General features: G+C 43.1%; 2 protein-coding genes across 3 annotated transcripts; both read left to right on the top strand.

The window, feature by feature from the left end:
- The first annotated feature begins 244 nt into the window (after positions 1-244).
- On the top strand, positions 245-10,550 carry mtmr2 (myotubularin related protein 2). The gene is made up of 16 exons (XM_072676663.1): positions 245-430; positions 1,450-1,546; positions 1,747-1,770; positions 1,929-1,992; positions 2,268-2,362; positions 2,630-2,734; positions 3,604-3,708; positions 3,800-3,883; positions 5,148-5,297; positions 6,476-6,664; positions 6,976-7,161; positions 7,540-7,746; positions 8,204-8,296; positions 8,454-8,567; positions 9,235-9,411; positions 9,497-10,550. The coding sequence occupies exons 1-16, from the start codon at positions 366-368 to the stop codon at positions 9,656-9,658; spliced, it is 1,917 nt and encodes a 638-aa protein (XP_072532764.1). The 5' UTR covers positions 245-365; the 3' UTR covers positions 9,659-10,550.
- Positions 10,551-13,440: 2,890 nt separating this feature from the next.
- fam76b (family with sequence similarity 76 member B) lies at positions 13,441-25,843 on the top strand. 2 transcript variants are annotated; one of them, XM_072676675.1, is made up of 10 exons: positions 13,441-13,811; positions 20,894-20,958; positions 21,261-21,315; positions 21,428-21,583; positions 22,273-22,436; positions 22,658-22,708; positions 22,821-22,898; positions 22,999-23,131; positions 24,073-24,174; positions 24,548-25,843. In XM_072676675.1, exons 1-10 carry the CDS (start codon positions 13,725-13,727, stop codon positions 24,635-24,637), a joined length of 981 nt encoding a protein of 326 aa, XP_072532776.1. In that variant the 5' UTR covers positions 13,441-13,724; the 3' UTR covers positions 24,638-25,843. The 2 variants fall into 2 exon arrangements, with proteins under 2 accessions (XP_072532776.1, XP_072532775.1); XM_072676674.1 differs by having other exon boundaries at positions 13,447-13,811; positions 22,996-23,131.

Below are 25,843 nucleotides of genomic sequence, written 5' to 3'. Positions count from 1 at the left end.
CAAGGAAGTCATTGAGTCATTTTTGAGAACCAGAATTAAAAGCACTTGCCTACAGTGTCGAGGCTCATTACAGATGAAGATAACTACTACAAGATTACATTCATTACTCCTCACTAATATCATTTTAGCTACATCCATTGTAAGATTCACATAAAAAGTTACATAAAAAAAAGTGGCGTTTTAATTAATAAAATACTGAAGACTGTGGCGCACGCGCGCATACACACACAGAGGTGAACTGTGGGTAAAGATGGCAGCTTCCTGTGTGTGGGTTTCGCTGGTGTAGCTGTGAGTGTGGGGAGGACGGTGTCTAAATGCTGGTTTAATCGCTGTTCCTCTGCAGGACTCGGTGACTCTCTGCTCTCATGGACCCGGGCTCTAACGGGGAGTCTCCGGGCTCCAGGCAGCCCAGCCTGGACTCACTCTGCAGGTATTCCGCCCGTAGAGCTAACGGCTAACATGGCTAACCAATTACACTATGGGAAACGCAGCTAACCGCCAGCTAGCTAGCTAACACTGGGATAACCCACAGCGAAATAGTGGGGAGTTTCCACTGTGGTTAGCATAAGTAACTTAGCATAGCAAATCAGTTTATTAGCAGTACCATTTACCCAGGCAGTGTTTAACTACAGTAGTACCTGTAGTGTAGTAATGACAACAAGTAGCCACTGGCTAGCTACGTTTAACTGGTGCACCATTAGGACGTTTAACTGCCACCTCGTTTAGCTCCAGTATCTTTATTTAGTTAGCTCATATGCTTAGCTATCTATCTAGCTAACTGCCATGACATTTACTGTCAGTTAAGGGTTGTTGCCATTCATTTTTTGTGTGTCACATAACCGTTGGAGCATTTACACTGTCAGGGATGTAATAGTGTGTTTTGGGAATAAGTAGATATCTATATTAGCTTGCTTTCTTGAATTGTGCAGCACGTCAGCAGGACGTTTCTGATGAGCCTGTGTCTCACAGTTAACACGGTTACAGTAACACTGTGGTAAAGTCAACCTGAAATCAGAGCGTAACCTTACTAGTTACTAGTGCCTTGCTAGTTTTGTTAGCTAGCTAGTGTTCTTGGTCAAGCACCGTCCATTAGGTGCTGGCATTCAAAATGCAGAACTCTTGTTCTTCTGTGATTTGTGGTTGAAGTGCAGTGACTTTTCTTACCTCTAAATTGGTTGTAGTGTTTGGCTGACATAGATCTGGACAAGGGGCCGGGACAGTTCATGGAAAACACCAGTCCTTACATTCGCTCGCAGCCTTTCTCACATAAAACCATGTCTCGGTTACACTGATTTTCCACTCGTGTGTCCCGTTTCACACTGTAATCTGTCACCTGATAATACCTGATTCATGGTGTCTTAACACTAGTAACCCACCACTATGTACTGTATTAATGTATAACGTATTAATTACATAGTATATTAATGTGTATTAAATGTTATGTTGCAGCTCCTCCACGTCTCGGTCAGATCGGTCCTTTCAGACCAAAGGCCCATCCCTGTCTTCTGAGCAAAACTCCAACAGTGACCTTTCACCCCAGTTACGGGTCAGAATCATCATCATCATCATCATCATGTTATTAATAATAGTATAATATTAATAATTATAATAATGTTTTATTTACAACAGTGCTAATAATAGTGTTTTTCACAAGCTCATTGATTTTACAGTATAATTACAGTATCATGTTAGTATGTTGAATTTCTGTTAGAAACTTAAGTGTGTGTGTGTGTCTGTGTTTCACAGGTGAAAGGAAAGCCTTCTGCCAAGGTAGTCTCTTATTTTTTCTCACACACATTAATGCATGGAATAAGTTCATACTGAGTCAGTGCCTAACCCCCCTCTCTCTATTTATGTTTATCATTGTGTCTCTTTGTCTCAATCTCTCTTCCTTTCTCTCTGTCTCTCTCTTTCTCTCTCTCTTTCAGACATTCAGAGACTCAGGGAAGGATGAAGTTGAACTGTTGCCGGGGGAGGTGGTGCAGGACATGGGTGAGAAGTGTGGAGTGCCCTAAACCCGACAGTAAAAGTATGAGCGGAACAGTCGTCTGTTCTCACAGTGCAGACTGAACTGATAAACACTGAACACACCCACAGGCAAATTAAAATGTACCCCCAACCTTTAGATGTTTTAACTCCGAAAGAAGAACCACTTAGCTAAACAGAGTAATACAGTAAAGCGTTGTTTAGGTAAGATCACATTGAAGTGTCCCTTTTTGCTGCATGTGTCCCTCTTACCTTAGTACTATGTTTGTGCATGTGTATAGCCAAGGATGTGACGTACATCTGCCCGTTTCTTGGAGCTCTGCGGGGAACGCTGACCGTCACCAACTACAGACTGTTCTTCAGAGGCATTAACAGGGTAATGCACATTAGCACTGTGTCGGCACTGTAACTACTACTAATTTGCATTAAGCTGCAGTCACACCAGACTTTTATTTAATGTTTTTTTGTTTGTTTTTGTTTTAATCAAGCGATTGTGAGTGGTTCTGATTTTGGAGGGAATGTAGATAGCTCAAGTTAGCTCTTTGCTCAGTTATTTCTGCATTGTTTTATTTGGAAGTCGGCACCATGACAGGAAGCCGATGTGACTGCGGATTTAAAAGTGTGTGTGTGTGCGCGCATGTAGGACCCTGGTGTTGTGCTGGATTTGCACCTGGGAGTAATCAGCAGAGTGGAGAAGATTGGTGGAGCCTCTAGCCGTGGAGATGTTTCCTATGTCCTAGTCTGCAAAGTGAGTGACAATAAAACAGGAGCAAGAGTTATTTTTGTTAAAATGCTTATTTTCTAATTCTATTCATTTTGTGTTCTGTAATGATAATTGTATATATTTTAAAGAATTCAACCATAAGGCTTTACATTTAAGAATACTATAATAATTAAAATACCCCAACAGAATCACTTATGTAATACACTACTCACAAAAGGGATATTAGTGATATTTGGCTTTTGGGTGAGATTTATGGAAAATGTAAAAATTGGAGGTATGCAATGGTGATTTTCTAATCTCAAACAATTTATTGAGACAATAACTTGTCATCTGCCCTTGAGCAACGACACCTGGGTGCCTCTCACCTCCCTTAAATGTGCCTTGAGTCCGGTTCTGCACGGCACTGTTCACAATGAAACGTGGCCAAAGGACGTCCATTTCTATGCCTTTCTGTGACTCTTCCAGTCTCTGTATCTCTGTTGCAACCTGCTGATGACACTCTGCGACACTCTAAGCTCAGTGGCCACTTCCGTCTTCAAAACATCCTGTTTGAAGCCTCGCAACGGTGAGGTACTGTTGATCAATTGTTAGGTGTCATCTTTGTTTCATGATGTCAAATGATGAGGAAGACTGTTTAAATACCAATTCCAATTGAACCAGGTAATTTATTGGTGGATTGGTATTGGTCAATGGACAAACACCTTTAAGTTCACATTTAAGTAACATTAAGTTCACCTGTAAAGGTAACAGTGCACTTTAGGTTAATCCTGAAATTTCACCCAAAAGCCAAACATCCCTAACCTTTTGTGAGTAGCTTATGTAGAAGTGATTTTGTCTTAATTAAAAGTCTGACAGGTATTTTCTTTTCTTTTTTTTCTGTGTGTTTCCTGTAGGATATGAGGAATTTGCGGTTTGTGCATAAGCAGCCAGATGATTCATTAAAGAAATCTGTGTTTGAGGTGCTGACCAAATTTGCCTTCCCCGTTTCCAACAACCTGGTGAGTGTGTGAGTGTGTGTACATTAAAAAATCTTTCCCTATATTTACTGAACTACTCACTTTCTCTGTCTCTGTCTCTCTCTGTCTCTAGTCTCTCTTTGCATTTGAGTATAATCAGGTGTTTCCGGAGAACGGGTGGAAGGTGTATGATCCCCTGGCTGAGTACAGGAGACAGGTACAGTTTGAATATATGTTACTCTACATTATGCCTTACTGCTGATACTCACATCATGGATTTGCAATAAAGTAGTTGTTAAAGAAAAAACTTTTAAAATGGTATTTCTTCAGCCCTGTACAATTTCAGCTATAGCCATTTAAACACCTCTAATCTAGGCCCTATCTCTCTTCCCCCCTAAACACGTTACAGAATTAGCAGTTAATGTGTTGACCTCCAGTGGTGTTGTGTTAAGCCAGACATTCACTGCGATTTTTAGCATGTTTTATGATTTGATCGCCAACATTTCAGGATCGGTCAAACGAGATTTGAGTGAGCAGTCAGATGAATGGATGGATTTCTGAATTTTGCTCACTTGTCTCACAGGTTGAGCAGTGTAGCGAGCTGATTTCTCAACCTGTTTTCCCAAAGGCTGCACATTGTACATTGTGTTGGTCATAGACAAAATCTGTCACGAAACACAAAATGTTTTTGGCACCTCTGCACATCCCACGCACACAGTGAAGTTGTTGTTTACCTCCAGTTCTCTCAGCAAAATCAAGCTCAGGCTTTGTCTGTACACAATGAAAGAATGATGTGTGAGGGATCACCAAAGAGCAAGAAAAGGATGTGGTGATGGCAGTTCAAAAAGATATAGTGGAGCTTCAAAGAAGCTTATGCTAGCGTTCACATTCCCAGCGGTGGTAGCAATGTCTGAGGAAGTCCTGGCTAGTGGGAGGACTGGAAAGGACTGAAGAATTGGGAGAAGAATCGGACACCTGATGTTCCACTCCAACAAATAATGCAACACGTCTAGAATGGATAAAAACATGAGAAATATGAAGTCAGCGGCTTGTGGGTGACTAGTTTGACTGTGCGGATCAGAAATTCACTCCATGCACACTTGTAGTCAGTGGTGGCCACTTATAATCAGATCGCCCACAACGCACATGAATCCGGGGTCTGAAAGATACTGAAAGATTTGTTTATGCAGTGACCGAACTGAGCTGAAATGATAACTGGGTATAAATAATAATAATATAATAATAATAATAATAATAATGATAATAACAAAAATTTGCTTTACTTTATTGCTTTACACACTATCTAATTTGCCTCTTAAATAATGTTTAATTTGAAACGTTCAGGGAAGAAAACTATTTGGAGCACAACTTTAGATTTTAGCTTTTATTTATTGAATAAAATGACATGACCTGCCTGATTTACCACTTTAACCCATAAAGAGTATGTTCTTTTATTTGTTTGTATGTGTGTGTGTATGCAGGGCTTGCCCAATGAAAGCTGGAGGATATCGAAGGTGAATGATCATTATGAGCTTTGTGACTCATATCCTGCTTCTCTGGTCGTCCCGGTAACCATCACTGATGATGAACTGCGCAGGGTCGCCGCCTTCAGGGCGAAAGGACGCATTCCGGTCAGTAACATGATCAGGAGTGTATGCCTATGTTTACATCATGTAGTAGGATAGATTAAGAAGATTTCCTCCCAAATAAACCATTGTGTGAATTAGAGACCTGCATGAGCATGGAAGCGAAACCCGAACAGTCTGATTTTGAGACCTGACTTAATCAGACCTGACTGATACTGCCACATTTACTGCCATGATACTGCCATATGATACATGATACATGATGCCACATGATACTAAGTCATAGACGTCAACATTTCAGAGCGCCAGGCCTCTAAGCCGGAACGTTTTTGGTCATGACTGATAGACCACAACTGTGGTGACAATGAATTCACAGCAGGTTTTCCACCTGACATTTAAAAGTAGTTCTGACCGGAGATAAGGCAAAAGACTGGGAGGGGAGAGAAGTTGGTTTGGGTCCAGAGCTAAGGAATAGATCAGTATGCTAGTCCTGTATCTCCATGTGCTGTATCAGCATTCGTTCTTTCTTGTTAAATCAAGAGTATTAAAGAGTTTATACTGGTTTTGTTGGAGTGACTGTCTCTACTGTTCAGGGAAGGCCTTCTGATAGATTTTGGAGCATTGTTGTTAGGATTTGATGGCATTCAGCAGCAAGAGTGTTAGAGGGGTCAAGATGTTGGATGATCACCACCCCACCTCATCCCCTCCCAAAAGTATTGGATGGAGCAGCATCCGTCATTCCAGAGAACACCGTTTCAATGCTGGGAAGCTTTATACCTCTCCTGGCATTAGGCATGTTTTTTTTTGAGTCTCATTCTATTGGCAGTACTTCTCTACGGGGACTAAAACTGTGTGTGTTTGCACACCTTTTTAGGGTTGGTTGCAACATAAAGTAGTTGAGTGCATGTGGACAAATAGTACATCTCAAAGCTAGCAAATTAGCTTGAATCTAGTGCATTTGCTTGTGGCTAACGCATTATCTTGGTGCTAACACATTAGCTTGTGGCTAGAATGTTAGCTTGAGATGTTCTATATGCTTTAAGAAATTAGTCTGAATGCATCAGGCAAAATTCCACTATGACGTCCTGAACGTGTTGTGCATTTATAATGTCTTATCCCAACAATAATTACATCCCTGAACTGATGCATACTTGTGTTTAGTTTGTGTTTAAGTTACTTTTTCTCTTTCTTTCTGTGGTGTCTCCACTCCATGCATTGTGTAGGTGTTGTCGTGGCTTCACCCAGAGAGCCAGGCGGCAGTGGTGAGGTGCAGTCAGCCAATGAGCGGCGTTAGCGGTAAACGCTGTAAAGAGGACGAGAAGCTGCTGCAGGCCATCATGGATGCTAACGCTCAGTCACACAAAATATTCATCTTTGATGCTAGACCTAGTGTCAATGCCGCTGCTAATAAGGTCATTATTAAGGCTATTAAATGCACACACAGACACCTGGTGTGTTCTCCTTCTCTTGTAGGAGAATGTTTGTTTCTTTTATGTTTACATAAAAACATAAAAGAACTTATGTTGGTGTAGCTTAGTGTGTTTTTCAGTTTGGGTAATTGAACCCTGGGTTACTACCCACTATGTTGCACCAACCACTGTGACTCCAACTGAAGTAAAACAATATATTCTTTCAAATCAGAGTTTTAATGGAAAAGTGTCCATTATGAAGAAGAACAAGCAGGGGGAACATTTTAATGATATAGTGTGTCTGTGTGGTTTAGATGAAGGGCGGTGGTTGTGAGAGTGAAGACGCCTATCAAAACGCTGAGCTAGTGTTTCTGGACATTCACAACATACACGTCATGCGTGAGTCGCTGCGGAAACTGAAGGAGGTAGTCTACCCCAACATTGAGGAATCTCATTGGCTGTCCAATCTAGAGTCCACCCACTGGCTGGAACACATCAAGGTAATGAATTTGCAGCTTCTTCACCGGTTTCTTACTTGAATCTGCTGTTCCAACTTAAAAAGTTAAAAAGAAAAGTTAGATTCGGGCACCGGGAGGACTTTTAAATTTGCCCATTTAAAGTGGAACTGTAAATTCAGCAGCCAGCTTTAGTTTAAAACAAGTGTGTAATGATTTAGGCATGCAGGTAGCTCCAGTGCTAATTGGTGGGATATAAGCTTCTATTACTACATTAGCCTTGTAGATTCAGTGTAAAACTAAGGAAGCAAACTTTGACTCATTGTATAAGGTTTACCTAGAGCAGATTTAGGGTAGTGATGATATTCTCTCTCTCTCTCTCTCTGTCTGTGTGTGTGTGTTTGTGTTTGTGTGTGTGTGTAGCTGATCCTGGCTGGTGCATTAAGGATAGCTGATAAAGTGGAGTCCGGTAAGACGTCTGTTGTCGTCCACTGTAGCGATGGCTGGGACCGAACGGCCCAGCTTACTTCGCTCAGCCTCATCATGCTGGATTCGCACTACAGAACCATTATAGGCTTCCAGAAACTGATAGAGAAAGAGTGGATCAGCTTCGGACACCGTTTCCAACAGGTACAATTCACTGTAACTGCACTATACACACAGTGTTTAATAGTTTTTCAATACTGCAATTTGGCACACAGTTCCTCCCTGTAATGTTCAATACTTTCAGTGCTTAAAATAAAATTGCATCAGTTTGGTTTTTTATTTTACCTGCTTTTGGGTTATTTACAAAAGACATTAAATAAAAAAATGCACACAACACTATCAAGAGCTTTGAAGCGCAGCTGTATTAGGGAGTGGTTTGAAAGCAGCCATTAAGTAAAAACACACCAGAGTACGTCTGGAGAAAGTAACAGAATGACCCAACAGACAAAAATGGAGCATTTGGCCATGTTTACAATGCTATCACAAAACCAACACTGCTTATTTCCTCCACAAATGCCAGCCCACCAATAAAGTCTGGTGGTGGGCAGTATCATGTTGTGCGGATGCTTTTCCTCACAGTGCTTGTGTATGTGTGTTGTAGAGGGTCGGTCATGGTGATCAGAATCACACAGATGCGGATCGCTCGCCCATCTTCCTGCAGTTCATCGACTGTGTGTGGCAGATGACACAACAGGTCAGTTACTATAGCAACAGCATTGCTCTGTGAAATAATAATAATTATAATAATAATAATAATAATAATAATTAAAAGCTGTTTCACAATAACGTGTGTGTGTGTGTGTGTGTGTGTGTGTGTGTGTGTGTGTGTGTGTTTGCGCATGCATGCGCAGTTCCCTGCAGCATTCGAGTTTAATGAATACTTCCTGATCACGCTGCTGGATCACCTCTACAGCTGTTTATTTGGAACCTTCCTGTGTAACAGCGAACAGCAAAGAGTCAAAGAAGTCAGTGTGTGTCTGTGTGTCTTACTGTAAAAGCACTGCTAACATACAATGCCCCCTCTAAGAGCCATAATATATTTGGCTATAGTAGCACTAACCGATAACAGAGTTATAGATCCTAGGGTTAGTTTTGTGAGATGGCACAGGATGACACAGACGTGGAATGTGTTTATTATACAAAGTATATAGTAATGCTGAAAAGTTTAAGATGTAGATTTCTGTTTATTATTTTAATGAATTAGGTTCATTTGGTGATGATTTACAGAGATTAACAAGATTATTGGTTGGGTCAAACAGAATTGCTGTGGTGCTGGTAGGTGGTTATCATATTCAAAGGATTGCTATGGTGCTTAGTAATTAAAGTTCATCAGTTAGCTCATCAGTCAGCACTGGAGTTACAAGGCTAATGTAGCTAATAAGTACTAGAAGGTTATTCCCTGCAAATTAGCTCTGGGAATACAAGGCTAATGTAGCCACCTAATGTACATAACTGAAAACGGTAGCTTATACGTTGCAAATTAGCCCAGAAGCTAATGTAGAATACTAGTAATGCATGTTTTTTTTATTAGAATGGCACTCAGGCTTCAAGATGATGCTGCTGTTTCTAGTTGTGTGATGCACTTTGTGTGTGTGTGTGTGTGTGTGTGTGTGTGTGTGTGTGTGTGTGTAGGAGCTGATGAAGCAAACTGTATCTCTATGGTCGTTGGTGAACAGTCAGCTGGAGGAGTTTGTTAACCCCCTGTATGTCCATTACCCAGCCCACGTTTTGCTGCCATCAGTCTCCATCAGACACCTGCAGCTCTGGGTTTCATACTACATCCGCTGGAACCCTCGCATGAGGCCACAGGTACATGTGTACACACACTAAACATCACACAGTTGTAGAGCTCTGGTTCAGCAGCACTGACATTGTTGGTGTGTGTTTGTTTTAGGAGCCAGTGCACCAGAGGTATAAAGAACTGTTAGCCAAAAGGGCTGAGCTTCAGAAGCGGGTGGAGGAGCTTCAACGCGAAGTAGCCAATCGAGCCTCAGCATCCTCCGAGAGGGCAGGGTCACCCACACGCTCCATCACACCTGTACAAACCTTTGTCTGATTGGTTGAGAGCACAATGAACTGCAGCAAAGACACACGATTTGACACAGTCTCTGTGTCACAGTCTCTCTCTGTATCACTACTCTAACCCTGCCCTCAGATCAGCTGTACTGAACTCTAGAGTGAGCATTGATCTGCAACGCTATGATAAAATACTCTTTCGGCATTATTACTGCTCTAGTCTCACACTAATACAGATAATAGGGCTTTTATTATCAGTCATGTCAGTTTTAGCTTTATGTATTTGTCTCGGTGTAGTGAGAAACACTCACAGACAGCACTGAGAGGAAACACACGACCAAACCAGTGAATATGAATGTGTTAGATTTGCGTATATAAATGAGCAGTGTGTAAGGGAATACTAACACAAAATAAACACTTAAATGCAAGCTTAACAGCAAAGTTATTAATATCTTAGCATTCCTACATTTTAAGAAGGAGCATATTTACATACTTGAAGCCAATCAGGGGCAGAATACTGACATGGTAATTACCTGTGCAGTCTCTTCATAATATTGCTAATTTGCTCCGCCTCTCTGCTTCTGATGAGCACTTTGTGTAACAGTAAATGTTACACAAATCTAACGGCCCTGATCCAAAGAAGTGCGTGTGTGTGTCCGCACGCGTGTTTAATTCCTGATGGAACATCGCTGACCAGCTTGGGTCATAATGCTATGCATCATGTAATGTAGTTTTGCAGTAGTGTTTGGTTTCAGAACTGAAAAAGGAAAGAAATAAAACTATATGCAGAGATTTTAGTTAAACCTAAAATTTAAAACTGAACTAAACACTGCAGGTATGAAGGGCTCTTTAGACACACTAATAATGTTATGATTTAATGCTGATGTCTTATTAACATTCCTATGTAGCCTGAGTAAACAATCTTACTTGTTCATCTGTGTGTGTGTTTTGTTTTTTGGGGTTATTTTTTGTTTGTTTGTTTGTTTCCCCTTTTCATGTATCCAGGTATTTGTGCATAGAAAGAAAAATATCTGCATTATAGCAGTTCTAAAAATCTGTTCACATGAGAACACAAGTATCACACTGAAAGAGGAGCCTGACCTCTTCCTATTTTTCCTATTATAGCGAGTCCTTATTGGATGTGAATGGAGTTATTGGATGGTCAGATGGATGATGAATTGAATTATCAAGGGAAAAAAAGAACCAGCATCAAATAAGCATGTAAAGGTAGTGACTGTGTCAGTGAGTGAATACAGATCTGTAGTTTGGAAGATTGTGGGCCTTTTCTGTGGCCTTGGCACTTACCATTTAGGAATGGTAATTGTAAGTCTAGGAATTACACATTCAGTCCAATCAATGTGATTTCTTTTCCAGATATTGTTATAGAGAGGTTGATCATAGCACTTTCTACGTCTCTATCAACATCATATCCAGTGAAACAGACGTCCAGAAATCACTCAAGAAAAAAATGGCTTATTAAAAGTAGCACACTACATGAGGAGTGTGGAGAATTAATTACGCTAAATATAATCTGTTTAAAGTTTCATGTGGTAGAAACTGGCTACATGGAAAACCTAATTTTCATAAAGATCTAGGATGTCCACGTCTCCATGGTCTGTGGTCAGGGTCATGGTTGTGACCCTGATGACAAAAAGAGCGTCAACATAAAGACAGGCATGTAATGTACTTTGAGGTGGAAAATTGCAGTGCCTTGGCTGTTTACTTATTTTGTTACATTACAACCTGTATTTAAATGTTTTTAATGTATCTTGTGTGTCTGCACAAAATAGTCTAAGTGAAGTGAAATTAGGAAAGAAAAAATAAATTAATAAATTTTATATATATATATATATATATCTCAAATTTGTAGAAATAAACAACTGAAAAGTGGCATGTGCATATGTATTTACCCCCTTTGCTAAGAAAGAGTTTAATAGTTTTGGTGCAACCAGTTACCTTCAGAAGTCACATACTTAGTGAAAGGAAGTCCATCTGTGTGCAAGCTGAGTGTTACATGACCTGTCAGTATATGCACACCTTTTCTAAGAGGTGACACCATTCACCAAACAACACCTTGAAGACCAAGAAGGTCTCCAAATGAGTCAGGGACAAAGTTGTAGAGATGTTCCAGGCAGGGTTGGGTTCTAAAAAATCTCTGATGATCCTCTGGAGCACCATCAAATCCATTATCATCAAATGGAAAGAAGATGGCACCCTAATAAACCGGGCAAGAAGGGCATTAATAAAGGCAGAGAGGCAGCACAGAGAACAAAGGTAAACCTGAAGAAGCTGCAGACAGCTGCTTGGGTAGCAGAGACTGTCCATACGACCACGATAAGCCATACACTCCAGCCGCTACTCTTTATCAGACTTTAATCCACTTGAGAATCTGTGGTCAGACTTAAAACTCGCTGTTCACCAGCGGAAACCATCTAACTTGAAGGAGTTTTGCCTTGAGTAATGACCATACATCCCAGTGGCAAGATGTGGCAAGCTCATAGAGACTTCTTCAAAGCATCTTGCAGCTGTAATTGCTGCAAAGAACTGAATTTATGGGGGTTTGTGTTATTTTATCGTCTTTGTTCGAGGACTTTAAAATCAAAGTTCAAAGTTGTATACATGTTCTGAAAAAATGTATTTTAATTCCAGGTTGTGAGGTAACAAAACATTAACCCATAGTTAAACACATATTTACTAATACACTTGTCTTGGTAAATTGGTATGTTTGCTATTAAGGTTGCCCTACATCCAGGTATACTTTCATGCTACAAACTACTGGAAAGAAGAAGCAGTTACACCAACAAAAGCAGGATAAGCCCTTTTTAATACGCTTGATTTTAGAAGAATGAATGAGCAGATGTCCCAATACTGTTTTGTATACTGTATCCCCATGATTTTCTGCATTGCACTGCTACCACTTCATTGGCTGTTTAAATAATTGTTATTGCGAATAATTGTGTGAGTCAACCATAGTTTTGACATTTTTGGCCTAGTATAAAGCTCAAGCTCTTGGTACTGTGTTTATACAGTGTTTTATGTAACGGTTAGTTCCAACCTCACAACCTGACAGGTTGAGAAGCATCCACTGATGGGTTGACATATGACAAGGCTGAGCTGAACCAGTTATTTCCTATTTCTCCACCAGACTCTTATTTCTATGAATGGGGAGAGACCAAAAGACTTGAGACCTTGAAACTTAAGGTCAAATTACTGTTTTAACAGCACCTCTTAAATCAATGATAAAATCTGACAAAAACCTCATGAATAGTTTGTCGTGTTCAGCTCAATGAGTTCCTCTTTACAAACTCTGTATAGCTGTAAAGTCATGTGATTTATTGTTTATTGTGTTTATTACTGATTATGACCTGTTCAATTGTAAAGCAGTGTTTCTCGTGTTTATTACAGACTATAAAATGTGTGTTTACTGTTTTCATTACTGATTGTAGGTTTTTTAAAGCTGTAAAGTCGTGTGTTTGTTGTGTTGATTGATGAAGAAATCTGTAAAGTGTGTTTGTTGTGTTGATTGATGAAGAAATCTGTAAAGTGTGTTTGTTGTGTTGACTGATGAAGAAATCTGTAAAGTGTGTTTGTTGTGTTGACTGATGACGTCCGTAAAGTGGTGTATTGTGTTGGTGGATGGAGAAGTCTGTCAGGTCCTGTCCGTTGTGTTTGTCTGGGGAGAACTGAAGACTAAATCTCCGGCTCTGTTTCTCTGTTCAGGCCTTCCTGTTGTTCTCGGCCTCCACGTCATCACGCACGCAGCCGACCCGGTTACGTCCGCGCAACGTCATCGAAACTGGGCGGGGTGATTTAAATAGACGATCCTGATTGGTGTCGGCCATTCAAATCCCGAGGCTCCGCCCCCCGCGGCTCCCTTCTGATTGGCTTGCACCTCTTTCCTTTGTGGCCCGGGTCAGTTCCGGTTCGGATCGGAGAGCCGGAGCGGATCACACACTAACCCTGAGCGAGAGCAGTGTGTGTACGGAGAGTGTGTTTTATCCGTCTGAGTGAGTGGCTGAGTGTGTGAGTGAGGGAGTGATTGTTTGTTTGTGTGTTGGTTCTCGGTTCTCTGTGTTTATTAGTGTGTGTATCGCTGTGTGTCCGCCATGGCCACCCCCGCTCTGTACGCGTGCACCAAATGTAACCAGCGGTTCCCTTTCGAGGAGCTTTCCCAGGGACAACAACTCTGCAAGGTGGGGGAGAAGAGAGAGAGTATATAAACGTGTGTGAGTGATGTGACTGAGCGAGAGATTTGGGCCTAATTTAGTTGTACATGTAAGTAGTAGTAGTAGTGGTGGTGGGGAATTATTGTAGGTGTGTTTAAACTGCCTTGTTGGGTGGTTCTGTGTGTATGTGCATCATGTTATAATTGTGTCGGGATTGAGGGCTTTTAAAGGTTGTGGGGTTTGAGGGCTTTGAAAGGGTTTAGGGTGTGGGGTTTGAGGGCTTTTGAAAGGGTTTAATGGTTATGTTTTTAGGCTTCAGGGTTTTATAATGGGATTTTAGGGTTAAAGGGCGTGGGGAATGCAGGCTTTTAAAAGGGTTTAGGGTGTGAGGTTCGAGGGGTTTAAAAGGGTTTAGGACGTGGAGTTCGAGGGCTTTTAAAAGGTTTTAATGGTTATGTTTTTAGGCTTCAGGGTTTTATAATGGGATTTTAGGGTTCGAGGGCTTTAAAAGGGTTTAAGACGTGGGGTTCGAGGGCTTTAAAAGGGTTTAAGACGTGGGGTTTGAGGGCTTTTAAAAGGGTTTAGGACGTGGGGTTTGAGGGCTTTTAAAAGGGTTTAGGACGTGGGGTTTGAGGGCTTTTAAAAGGGTTTAGGACGTGGGGTTTGAGGGCTTTTAAAAGGGTTTAGGACGTGGGGTTTGAGGGCTTTTAAAAGGGTTTAGGACGTGGGGTTCGAGGGCTTTGGAAAGGGTTTATGGTTATAATGTTTTTAAGCTTCAGGGGTTTATAATGGGATTTTAGGGTTCGAGGGCTTTAAAAGGGTTTAGGACGTGGGCTTTGCGGGCTTTAATGGGGTTTAGGACGCGGGCTTTGAAAGGGTTTAGGGTGTGGGGTTCGAGGGCTTTGGAAGGGTTTGGGACGTGGGGTTCGAATGCTTTGGAAGGGTTTAGGACGTGGGGTTCGAATGCTTTGGAAGGGTTTAGGACGTGGGGTTCGAGGGCTTTAAAAGGGTTTAGGACGTGGGGTTCGAGGGCTTTAAAAGGGTTTAGGACGTGGGGTTCGAGGGCTTTGGAAGGGTTTAGGACGTGGGGTTCGAGGGCTTTGGAAGGGTTTAGGACGTGGGGTTCGAGGGCTTTGGAAGGGTTTAGGACGTGGGGTTCGAGGGCTTTGGAAGGGTTTAGGACGTGGGGTTCGAGGGCTTTGGAAGGGTTTAGGGCGTGGGGTTTGAGGGCTTTTAAAGGTTGTGGGGTTTGAGGGCTTTGAAAGGGTTTAGGGTGTGGGGTTTGAGGGCTTTTGAAAGGGTTTAATGGTTATGTTTTTAGGCTTCAGGGTTTTATAATGGGATTTTAGGGTTAAAGGGCGTGGGGTTTGAGGGCTTTTAAAAGGGTTTAGGACGTGGGGTTTGAGGGCTTTTAAAAGGGTTTAGGACGTGGGGTTTGAGGGCTTTTAAAAGGGTTTAGGACGTGGGGTTTGAGGGCTTTTAAAAGGGTTTAGGACGTGGGGTTCGAGGGCTTTGGAAAGGGTTTATGGTTATAATGTTTTTAAGCTTCAGGGGTTTATAATGGGATTTTAGGGTTCGAGGGCTTTAAAAGGGTTTAGGACGTGGGCTTTGCGGGCTTTAATGGGGTTTAGGACGCGGGCTTTGAAAGGGTTTAGGGTGTGGGGTTCGAGGGCTTTGGAAGGGTTTAGGACGTGGGGTTCGAATGCTTTGGAAGGGTTTAGGACGTGGGGTTCGAATGCTTTGGAAGGGTTTAGGACGTGGGGTTCGAGGGCTTTAAAAGGGTTTAGGACGTGGGGTTCGAGGGCTTTAAAAGGGTTTAGGACGTGGGGTTCGAGGGCTTTGGAAGGGTTTAGGACGTGGGGTTCGAGGGCTTTGGAAGGGTTTAGGACGTGGGGTTCGAGGGCTTTGGAAGGGTTTAGGACGTGGGGTTCGAGGGCTTTGGAAGGGTTTAGGACGTGGGGTTCGAGGGCTTTGGAAGGGTTTAGGGCGTGGGGTTTGAGGGCTTTTAAAGGTTGTGGGGTTTGAGGGCTTTGAAAGGGTTTAGGGTGTGGGGTTTGAGGGCTTTTGAAAGGGTTTAATGGTTATGTTTTTAGGCTTCAGGGTTTTATAATGGGATTTTAGGGTTAAAGGGCGTGGGGAATGCAGGCTTTTAAAAGGGTTTAGGGTGTGAGGTTCGAGGGCTTTAAAAGGGTTTAGGACGTGGAGTTCGAGGGCTTTTAAAAGGTTTTAATGGTTATGTTTTTAGGCTTCAGGGTTTTATAATGGGATTTTAGGGTTCGAGGGCTTTAAAAGGGTTTAAGACGTGGGGTTCGAGGGCTTTAAAAGGGTTTAAGACGTGGGGTTTGAGGGCTTTAAAAGGGTTTAGGACGTGGGGTTTGAGGGCTTTTAAAAGGGTTTAGGACGTGGGGTTTGAGGGCTTTTAAAAGGGTTTAGGACGTGGGGTTCGAGGGCTTTGGAAAGGGTTTATGGTTATAATGTTTTTAAGCTTCAGGGGTTTATAATGGGATTTTAGGGTTCGAGGGCTTTAAAAGGGTTTAGGACGTGGGCTTTGCGGGCTTTAATGGGGTTTAGGACGCGGGCTTTGAAAGGGTTTAGGGTGTGGGGTTCGAGGGCTTTGGAAGGGTTTAGGACGTGGGGTTCGAATGCTTTGGAAGGGTTTAGGACGTGGGGTTCGAATGCTTTGGAAGGGTTTAGGACGTGGGGTTCGAGGGCTTTAAAAGGGTTTAGGACGTGGGGTTCGAGGGCTTTGGAAGGGTTTAGGACGTGGGGTTCGAGGGCTTTGGAAGGGTTTAGGACGTGGGGTTCGAGGGCTTTGGAAGGGTTTAGGACGTGGGGTTCGAGGGCTTTGGAAGGGTTTAGGACGTGGGGTTCGAGGGCTTTGGAAGGGTTTAGGACGTGGTGGTTCGAGGGCTTTGGAAGGGTTTAGGACGTGGTGGTTCGAGGGCTTTGGAAGGGTTTAGGGTGTGGGGTTTGAGGGCTTTTAAAAGGTTTTAATGGTTATGTTTTTAGGCTTCAGGGTTTTATAATGGGATTTAAGGGTTAAAGGGCGTGGGGATTGCAGGCTTTTAAAAGGGTTTAGGGTGTGAGGTTCGAGGGGTTTAAAAGGGTTTAGGACGTGGAGTTCGAGGGCTTTTAAAAGGTTTTAATGGTTATGTTTTTAGGCTTCAGGGTTTTATAATGGGATTTTAGGGTTCGAGGGCTTTAAAAGGGTTTAAGACGTGGGGTTCGAGGGCTTTAAAAGGGTTTAAGACGTGGGGTTTGAGGGCTTTTAAAAGGGTTTAGGACGTGGGGTTTGAGGGCTTTTAAAAGGGTTTAGGACGTGGGGTTTGAGGGCTTTTAAAAGGGTTTAGGACGTGGGGTTTGAGGGCTTTTAAAAGGGTTTAGGACGTGGGGTTTGAGGGCTTTTAAAAGGGTTTAGGACGTGGGGTTTGAGGGCTTTTAAAAGGGTTTAGGACGTGGGGTTTGAGGGCTTTTAAAAGGGTTTAGGACGTGGGGTTCGAGGGCTTTGGAAAGGGTTTATGGTTATAATGTTTTTAAGCTTCAGGGGTTTATAATGGGATTTTAGGGTTCGAGGGCTTTAAAAGGGTTTAGGACGTGGGCTTTGCGGGCTTTAATGGGGTTTAGGACGCGGGCTTTGAAAGGGTTTAGGGTGTGGGGTTCGAGGGCTTTGGAAGGGTTTAGGACGTGGGGTTCGAATGCTTTGGAAGGGTTTAGGACGTGGGGTTCGAATGCTTTGGAAGGGTTTAGGACGTGGGGTTCGAGGGCTTTAAAAGGGTTTAGGACGTGGGGTTCGAGGGCTTTAAAAGGGTTTAGGACGTGGGGTTCGAGGGCTTTGGAAGGGTTTAGGACGTGGGGTTCGAGGGCTTTGGAAGGGTTTAGGACGTGGGGTTCGAGGGCTTTGGAAGGGTTTAGGACGTGGGGTTCGAGGGCTTTGGAAGGGTTTAGGACGTGGGGTTCGAGGGCTTTGGAAGGGTTTAGGGCGTGGGGTTTGAGGGCTTTTAAAGGTTGTGGGGTTTGAGGGCTTTGAAAGGGTTTAGGGTGTGGGGTTTGAGGGCTTTTGAAAGGGTTTAATGGTTATGTTTTTAGGCTTCAGGGTTTTATAATGGGATTTTAGGGTTAAAGGGCGTGGGGAATGCAGGCTTTTAAAAGGGTTTAGGGTGTGAGGTTCGAGGGCTTTAAAAGGGTTTAGGACGTGGAGTTCGAGGGCTTTTAAAAGGTTTTAATGGTTATGTTTTTAGGCTTCAGGGTTTTATAATGGGATTTTAGGGTTCGAGGGCTTTAAAAGGGTTTAAGACGTGGGGTTCGAGGGCTTTAAAAGGGTTTAAGACGTGGGGTTTGAGGGCTTTAAAAGGGTTTAGGACGTGGGGTTTGAGGGCTTTTAAAAGGGTTTAGGACGTGGGGTTTGAGGGCTTTTAAAAGGGTTTAGGACGTGGGGTTTGAGGGCTTTTAAAAGGGTTTAGGACGTGGGGTTCGAGGGCTTTGGAAAGGGTTTATGGTTATAATGTTTTTAAGCTTCAGGGGTTTATAATGGGATTTTAGGGTTCGAGGGCTTTAAAAGGGTTTAGGACGTGGGCTTTGCGGGCTTTAATGGGGTTTAGGACGCGGGCTTTGAAAGGGTTTAGGGTGTGGGGTTCGAGGGCTTTGGAAGGGTTTAGGACGTGGGGTTCGAATGCTTTGGAAGGGTTTAGGACGTGGGGTTCGAATGCTTTGGAAGGGTTTAGGACGTGGGGTTCGAGGGCTTTAAAAGGGTTTAGGACGTGGGGTTCGAGGGCTTTGGAAGGGTTTAGGACGTGGGGTTCGAGGGCTTTGGAAGGGTTTAGGACGTGGGGTTCGAGGGCTTTGGAAGGGTTTAGGACGTGGGGTTCGAGGGCTTTGGAAGGGTTTAGGACGTGGTGGTTCGAGGGCTTTGGAAGGGTTTAGGACGTGGTGGTTCGAGGGCTTTGGAAGGGTTTAGGGTGTGGGGTTTGAGGGCTTTTAAAAGGTTTTAATGGTTATGTTTTTAGGCTTCAGGGTTTTATAATGGGATTTAAGGGTTAAAGGGCGTGGGGATTGCAGGCTTTTAAAAGGGTTTAGGGTGTGAGGTTCGAGGGCTTTAAAAGGGTTTAGGACGTGGAGTTCGAGGGCTTTTAAAAGGTTTTAATGGTTATGTTTTTAGGCTTCAGGGTTTTATAATGGGATTTTAGGGTTCGAGGGCTTTAAAAGGTTTAAGGGCGTGGGGTTCGAGGGCTTTAAAAGGGTTTAGGGCGTGGGGTTCGAGGGCTTTAAAAGGGTTTAGGACGTGGGGTTCGAGGGCTTTGGAAGGGTTTAGGACGTGGGGTTCGAGGGCTTTAAAAGGGTTTAGGACGTGGGGTTCGTGGGCTTTGGAAGGGTTTAGAATGTGGGGTTCGAGGGCTTTTAAAAGGTTTTATGGTTATAATGTTTTTAAGCTTCAGGGGTTTATAATAGGATTTTAGGGTTCGAGGGCTTTAAAAGGGTTTAGGACGTGGGCTTTGCGGGCTTTGATGGGGTTTAGGACGTGGGCTTTGCGGGCTTTGAAAGGGTTTAGGGTGTGGGGTTCGAGGGCTTTAAAAGGGTTTAGGGTGTGGGGTTCGAGGGCTTTGGAAGGGTTTAGGAACGTGGGGTTCGAGGGCTTTGGAAGGGTTTAGGAACGTGGGGTTCGAGGGCTTTGGAAGGGTTTAGGAACGTGGGGTTCGAGGGCTTTGGAAGGGTTTAGAACGTGGGGTTCGAGGGCTTTGGAAGGGTTTAGGACCGTGGGGTTCGAGGGCTTTGGAAGGGTTTAGGAACGTGGGGTTCGAGGGCTTTGGAAGGGTTTAGGAACGTGGGGTTCGAGGGCTTTGGAAGGGTTTAGGAACGTGGGGTTCGAGGGCTTTGGAAGGGTTTAGGACGTGGGGTTCGAGGGCTTTGGAAGGGTTTAGGACGTGGTGGTTCGAGGGCTTTTAAAAGGTTTTAATGGTTATGTTTTTAGGCTTCAGGGTTTTATAATGGGATTTTAGGGTTAAAGGGCTTTGGAAGGGTTTAGGACATGGGGTTCGAGGGCTTTGGAAGGGTTTAGGACGTGGTGGTTCGAGGGCTTTGGAAGGGTTTAGGACGTGGTGGTTCGAGGGCTTTGGAAGGGTTTAGGACGTGGTGGTTCGAGGGCTTTGGAAGGGTTTAGGACGTGGTGGTTCGAGGGCTTTGGAAGGGTTTAGGACGTGGTGGTTCGAGGGCTTTGGAAGGGTTTAGGACGTGGTGGTTCGAGGGCTTTGGAAGGGTTTAGGACGTGGGGTTCGAGGGCTTTTAAAAGGTTTTAATGGTTATAATGTTTTTAGGCTTCAGGGTTTATAATGGGATTTTAGGGTTAAAGGGCTTTTGAAAGGGTTTAGGACGTGGGCTTTGCGGGCTTTGAAAGGGTTTAGGACGTGGGCTTTGAGGGCTTTGAAAGGGTTTAGGACGTGGGCTTTGAAAGGGTTTAGGACGTGGGCTTTGAAAGGGTTTAGGACGTGGGCTTTGAGGGCTTTGAAAGGGTTTTAATGGTTATAATGTTTTTAGGCTTCAGGCTTTTATAATGGGATTTTAGGGTGTGCAGTTCAAGTTTGAAAGGTTTTAGATTGTAAGCTTTGAGTGGTTTAAAAGGTTGTAGGCTGTGGATGCTCCTGGAGTTTTTTGATTGAGGTTCGAGGGGCTTAAAAGGTTTTTAAACCACACCCTAAAACCTTTTAAGCCTCTCGAACCTTAATCAGAAAACTCCATGAGCTCCACAGCCTGCAGGGTTATGGGTTTCAAAGCTTCAAAGGGATTTAAGGTGTGGGGTTTAAGGTATGGGCTTTAGTGTTCAAGGTGTTTAAAATGGTTTAGGTTATGGGTTATAACGGGTTTTAGGGTTTGAGGGGTTATAGTGGGGTTTTGGGGCTCAATGGGTTAAAATGGGGTTTTAGATTGTAAGCTTTGAGTGGTTTAAAAGGTTGTAGTTTGTGGGGCTCATGGAGTTTAGAAAGTTTTCGGTTGTGGTTTGAAGAGGTCTAGGTTGTTTTCGGCTTTGAGGGAAGTTAAATGGTTTTAGTGGTCAGAGAATGTGTTTACACCATGATAAAAGCTAAATCGCCTGTTCTGTGTGTTGACTGTTCCTGCAGGAGTGCCGAATTGCCCATCCCATTGTTAAATGCACCTACTGCAGGACCGAGTTTCAGCAGGAGAGGTAACAAAAGCTTCTTAATAAGGAGGCAAGGCCACCATTATCATAGTGATGCTCGTAAATCGTTGCAGTTCCTACAATACCATGCAAAGCCAAATTTTACTTGACCCTGAGCCCTGACCCTGGCTTTCTTAGCTGAGATACACAAAGAGAAGAGTTGTGCTGTGCTATACAACTTTCAGTATACATTTGTAGATAATTTTTTTTTTTTTAAACATAGATACTTGTTGTGTTTGAAACAGTGGTTGCATCAGACAATGCTTACAGTAGTAATAGTAGCTACTTTTTTTGTTATTCTGTTTCAGCAAAACCAACACCATCTGCAAGAAATGTGCACAAAACGTCAAACAGTTCGGAACAGTAAGTGTGTATGAGTGAGAAAAATGCTGGGACGAGTTTGTGTATCTGAGAGTTAGCAGTTTGTAATGAGGATTTTGTAGTTAAGTTGTTTGTGTGTGTGTGTGTTCGGCAGCCGAAGCCTTGTCAGTACTGTAACATTATCGCTGCGTTTATCGGGACGAAGTGTCAGCGCTGTACCAACTCTGAGAAGAAGTATGGCCCACCTCAAACCTGCGAACAGTGCAAACAACAGTGTGCCTTCGACAGGAAGGAGGAGGGACGCAGAAAGGTAACACTTATTGTTGCTGTTCTGCAAACATATCCAAACCCTTTGTCAGTTTGTCATTTTTTGATTTTTTTATATAATGTGAATCTTGCAGTTGTCAGTTACGTTGTCAATATTTCATTATGAATGGATCAATAGAAATTAATTGTATATGAATGAATTATTAAGTTATACATATTCAGTTGAAATATATAAAATAAAATATTCTTACATTTGAGATGCATGATTTCAACAAGCCAGGAACAATACGCGCACACATCCAGTTCAGTTTGTGGTCTGCCTCTGTCTGTTTGGGCAGTTTAGTGTAATGACAAAGCAGCTGACCATTAGAGCAGTTTTACTCCGGCTTTAAGCCTCAACGTTCAGGGCAGGGTTTGGGAGGGGGGGTGGTCTGGATCTGTTGTTTCTTAAAAAAATGACGAATTAGTTATTATTTTAGGGGATGTACTGACACATGAATAAATGTTTTAGTTGAACATAAGCTGGTATTATAGTTTAATAACAAAGCTTGTGTTGTAGTGTTAACTTCTGAGACTGTTTTAGTTGAACTTGAGCTTTTAGAGCATTTTAGAGTAGAAACTTATGAATAAATGTTAAATGGCTGTAAGATGGTGTTTGCAAGTGCATGCTGAACGTAATGGGTGCACATACGCTGCTATTATAGCGTAATAGCTCAGAAATAAATGTTTCAGGTGGACGGTAAGCTGCTGTGTTGGCTCTGCACTCTGTCGTATCGGCGCGTTCTACAGAAAACTAAAGAACAGAGGAAAGGCCTCGGCTCCTCCCACTCCAACGCATCATCGCTAAGTGACAAAGAGCATCGACATCATCACAGACACAGCAGCTCACACCACAAGTAAGTTTCTCTCTCTCTGAACCATTTTCATATGCACAGGTTCTTCACTGCAGTTCTCATCCACCTGTTCTGGATCAGTGTTAATGTTTGTTAGAAGAAGAAGGAGGAGGATGACCAATACACTAGCAGAGTTAGGGCAGTGCTGATTGTGTGTCTCTCTGTGTGTGTGTGTGTGTGTGTGTGTGTGTGTGTGTGTGTGTGTGTGTGTGTGTGTGTGGCAGGCTGAGTGGCAGTCTGAGTCCTGAGCCGGAGCAGCGTCTGTGGGATCAGAGGTGAGCTCTTCATTTATAAACACGCTGCTGATACTGATGTTGCGGTCATAACACCATTGGGTGTGGTTGTGTTGTCGTGGTTGTCGTGGTGATGCTGTGTTCTTCTCCACAGCCATAAATCCTCCTCAATCCAGAAGGAAACTCCAAAGAAGAAACCTAAACTAGAGCTCAAACCGTCCAACGGAGACAGGTATGCACACCTGAACGAGAGCGGGAGGGTGTACTCGGGATATCGGCTCTTTAAGCAAAGTAACCCTCCTCTCTTTCTCTCTCTGGGTCAACTCTAGTAGTTCTGTTGCTCAGTCGATGGACTCTGGCGGAACCGATAATTTTATCCTGATCAGTCAGCTAAAAGAGGAAGTGATGTCACTGAAGCGTCTGCTGCAGCAGAGGGACCAGACCATTCTTGAGAAGGACAGGAAGGTACTTGGACATACACACACCCACACTCTGAACGGCCACCAAATCTCAGCAACACTGTTCAAGACCTCTGGATTGATGAGTAAAGACTGAACAGCAGGTGGCGCTGCTGAGGTTTGCTTTGCAGTCACTTTTGTTGATGTAATGTAGTTTTACTTTAAAGAGCCGTGTAATTGAAAGCTGCAGGAGTGTGCGTTCATTGCCACGGATGGGTTAAATTGTGTAAAGTTAAAATGCACCATACTGCTGTGTAATGACTATAAATGAGGGGCTTAATCTTCAAGTTGAAATTGGCATGGTTAAGCTAAATGGCTGCCCCACCATTTAGCTCTGTAGAGAAGTTTGACTAAAGTATATCATGTGTTCTGAACCACATCAAAATGCCAAACAAATGAAGATCTGGATTGTTTTGAGATGCAAACGTTTACAGAGATTACTCACAGTGGAAGTCCAGTGTTTGCTAGAACAGTTGGCCTAGCATTTCCTATTGTAAAGTAAAGAAGGGCACAGATTTCTAATCGGCTGCTTGTGATCAAAGTCATGTTTAAAGCAAAAAAAAAACATGAATTCTTTCTTTAATCACTAATGATGTTTGAGTCTCTAGAAAGCATATTCATTTATCTCAGTAACACTGAACATAAACTGTTAGCCTGTAGCTTAGCAGACCAGATGAAGTGCTAATTTATTTATATATATATATCCTGGTTCATAAACAAAGCTCGGTAAACCTGATGTGCTGCTGTGGGTTGCTTTTTAAATAAACGTTTCAACCCAGGTTGCTTTTTGAATGCGGAACAATACAGTACAGAGCAACCAATCAAAACAGAGCTTCTTGACACATCAGTCTTAAAGGCACAGTAACAAAAAGTCTTACATTTTAAGGGATATAGAGGTTGGCAGTTGATCTTGTAAAACTTTCTTTTACACTCTGTATGTGTGTTTAGCTGACGGAGCTGAAGGCTGATTTTCAGTATCAGGAGTCCAACATGCGTTCAAAGATGAACAACCTGGAGAAAGCGCACAAAGAGGCCATGGAGCAGCAGCAGGTCAGAAACCTTTACACCCACTAATGCTTGCTTTCCTCAGTGAAGATTTAATTTGTGGCTCAGTCAGTATGACTTAACACTGATCTGATTCTGAATATCAGCACTAGACATGCATACATGTCTCACAATGTAGCAAGATTTTTGAGGCAGGCTGAAAACCACAGAGCGTTCTGGTAAAATTTGGATACCAGCGTGACGACTGATGCGTGCCCATGCAGTGATTGCGATTCCTGTCTTTTTGACTGCCGGGCCTTGAGAATGGGTGGCAGATTCAGTGTCCGCAACCAATCCAGCGGGACAATTGATGAAGTTGGACAGAGTTGGCGGTTTTCGTGTGTGTTTATTGTTGACGTATGTTTCCTGTTTGTTTCAGGCTAAGAACAGAGAGCTGTTGAAGCAGGTCGCTGCTCTCTCTAAAGGCAAAAAACTTGACCGCAGCAGCAGCTCCCTGCTGTTACCATAGCAAAGACCCCTCACCCTTCACGTGTGTCATCACTGTGAGGAAGCGAAGGCCACCCTCCCCTCCGGCTGTGTGGTGTTTGTTTTTGTTTAGTTTTTTTTTTTTTTTTTTTTTTTTTTTTCTTTCTCCATTATTATTTTAAATATTTTGTTTCATTCCTCCATCTTCAGTCTCTTTCATTTTTCTCTTCTCTTCTCATCTTTTACTGTTTCTTGCTCTTTTTAGTCTCTTTCAAGAATGTTCTCTCTTGGTCTTTCTTTCACTCCTTATTTTTTATTCTCTCTCTCTCTCTCTCTCTCTCTCTCTCTCTCTCTCTCTGATATATCTGAAGTTTATGCAGCCGTTTTGTTTGTTTATTTTTTAACTGACTTTTGACCTTTTGGACTCCACGATGGACGCGGTCAGGCCTGATTTTGGCCCTAAAGCTCATATGCAAAATGTCAGCGGAACACTTGGGTGACGTATGGGGAATGTTTTTTCTGGACGCTGCAGGAAACGCTCTGAAACATCGCAAACTTCAGCGGGATTTTATAAATAACGATTTTATAGTTTTACCTTCAGCACAAACTCGGTTTCTGGATCTTACACATTTTTCTTTCTCTCTGTCTCTCTCTCTGTCTCTCCCCGGTGGATGAACTGCATGTTTCACTGCTGTCAATGCAGTGTGTATTTTGTATTTTTTAACTGATTATAATCATGATTATTATTCCGTTGTTTGACTTTCTGTTAAACGCTGCTGTGTGTGTGTGTGTGTGTGTGTGTGTGTGTGTGTGTGTGTGTGTGTGTGTGTGTGTGTGTGTGTGTGTGTGTGTGTGTGTGTGTGTGTGTGGAGAGAATCTGTCGTACTCTTCATAATATAGGAATATCTTTCTCAACCCCCCCCCCCCTTTCTCCCCTGTCTTATTCTCTCACCTCTCTCTGCCCCCCCTCCCTCTCTCTGTCCCCACCCCAGTGTGTCTCTCTCTCTCTCTCTCTCTCTCTCTCTCTGCCTCTCTCTTTCTTGCCTCTCTCTCTGCCTCTCTCTTTCTTGCCTCTCTCTGTCCCCACCCCAGTCTCTCTCCCTTCCCTGTCTCATTCTCAGTTTTTCCCCTTTTCTCTGTCACTCTCTTTATTATGAAATTCTTTGTACTGTGATCACACTTTTGTATGCTTATCTCCCCCCCCCCCCCCCAGAGGACAGACGATTCAGGAATAATAAATCTAGTAAAA

The sequence above is a fragment of the Salminus brasiliensis genome, chromosome 1 (assembly GCF_030463535.1).
Source record: "Salminus brasiliensis chromosome 1, fSalBra1.hap2, whole genome shotgun sequence".
NCBI lineage: Eukaryota > Metazoa > Chordata > Actinopteri > Characiformes > Bryconidae > Salminus > Salminus brasiliensis.
The sequence above is the reverse complement of the archived record's forward strand: the minus strand, read 5'-3'. Positions and strand labels throughout refer to the sequence as shown.

Excerpts from the sequence above, each read along its gene's own strand:
- mtmr2 (XM_072676663.1), top strand. The coding sequence starts at position 366 with ATGGACCCGGGCTCTAACGGGGAGTCTCCGGGCTCCAGGCAGCCCAGC. Across the intron at positions 2,363-2,629 it reads TCTTCAGAGGCATTAACAGG|GACCCTGGTGTTGTGCTGGA; the intron begins GTAATGCACATT and ends GCGCGCATGTAG. Across the intron at positions 9,412-9,496 it reads ACCCTCGCATGAGGCCACAG|GAGCCAGTGCACCAGAGGTA; the intron begins GTACATGTGTAC and ends TGTTTGTTTTAG.
- fam76b (XM_072676674.1), top strand. The coding sequence starts at position 13,725 with ATGGCCACCCCCGCTCTGTACGCGTGCACCAAATGTAACCAGCGGTTC. Across the intron at positions 23,132-24,072 it reads TTCTTGAGAAGGACAGGAAG|CTGACGGAGCTGAAGGCTGA; the intron begins GTACTTGGACAT and ends ATGTGTGTTTAG. Across the intron at positions 24,175-24,547 it reads AGGCCATGGAGCAGCAGCAG|GCTAAGAACAGAGAGCTGTT; the intron begins GTCAGAAACCTT and ends TGTTTGTTTCAG.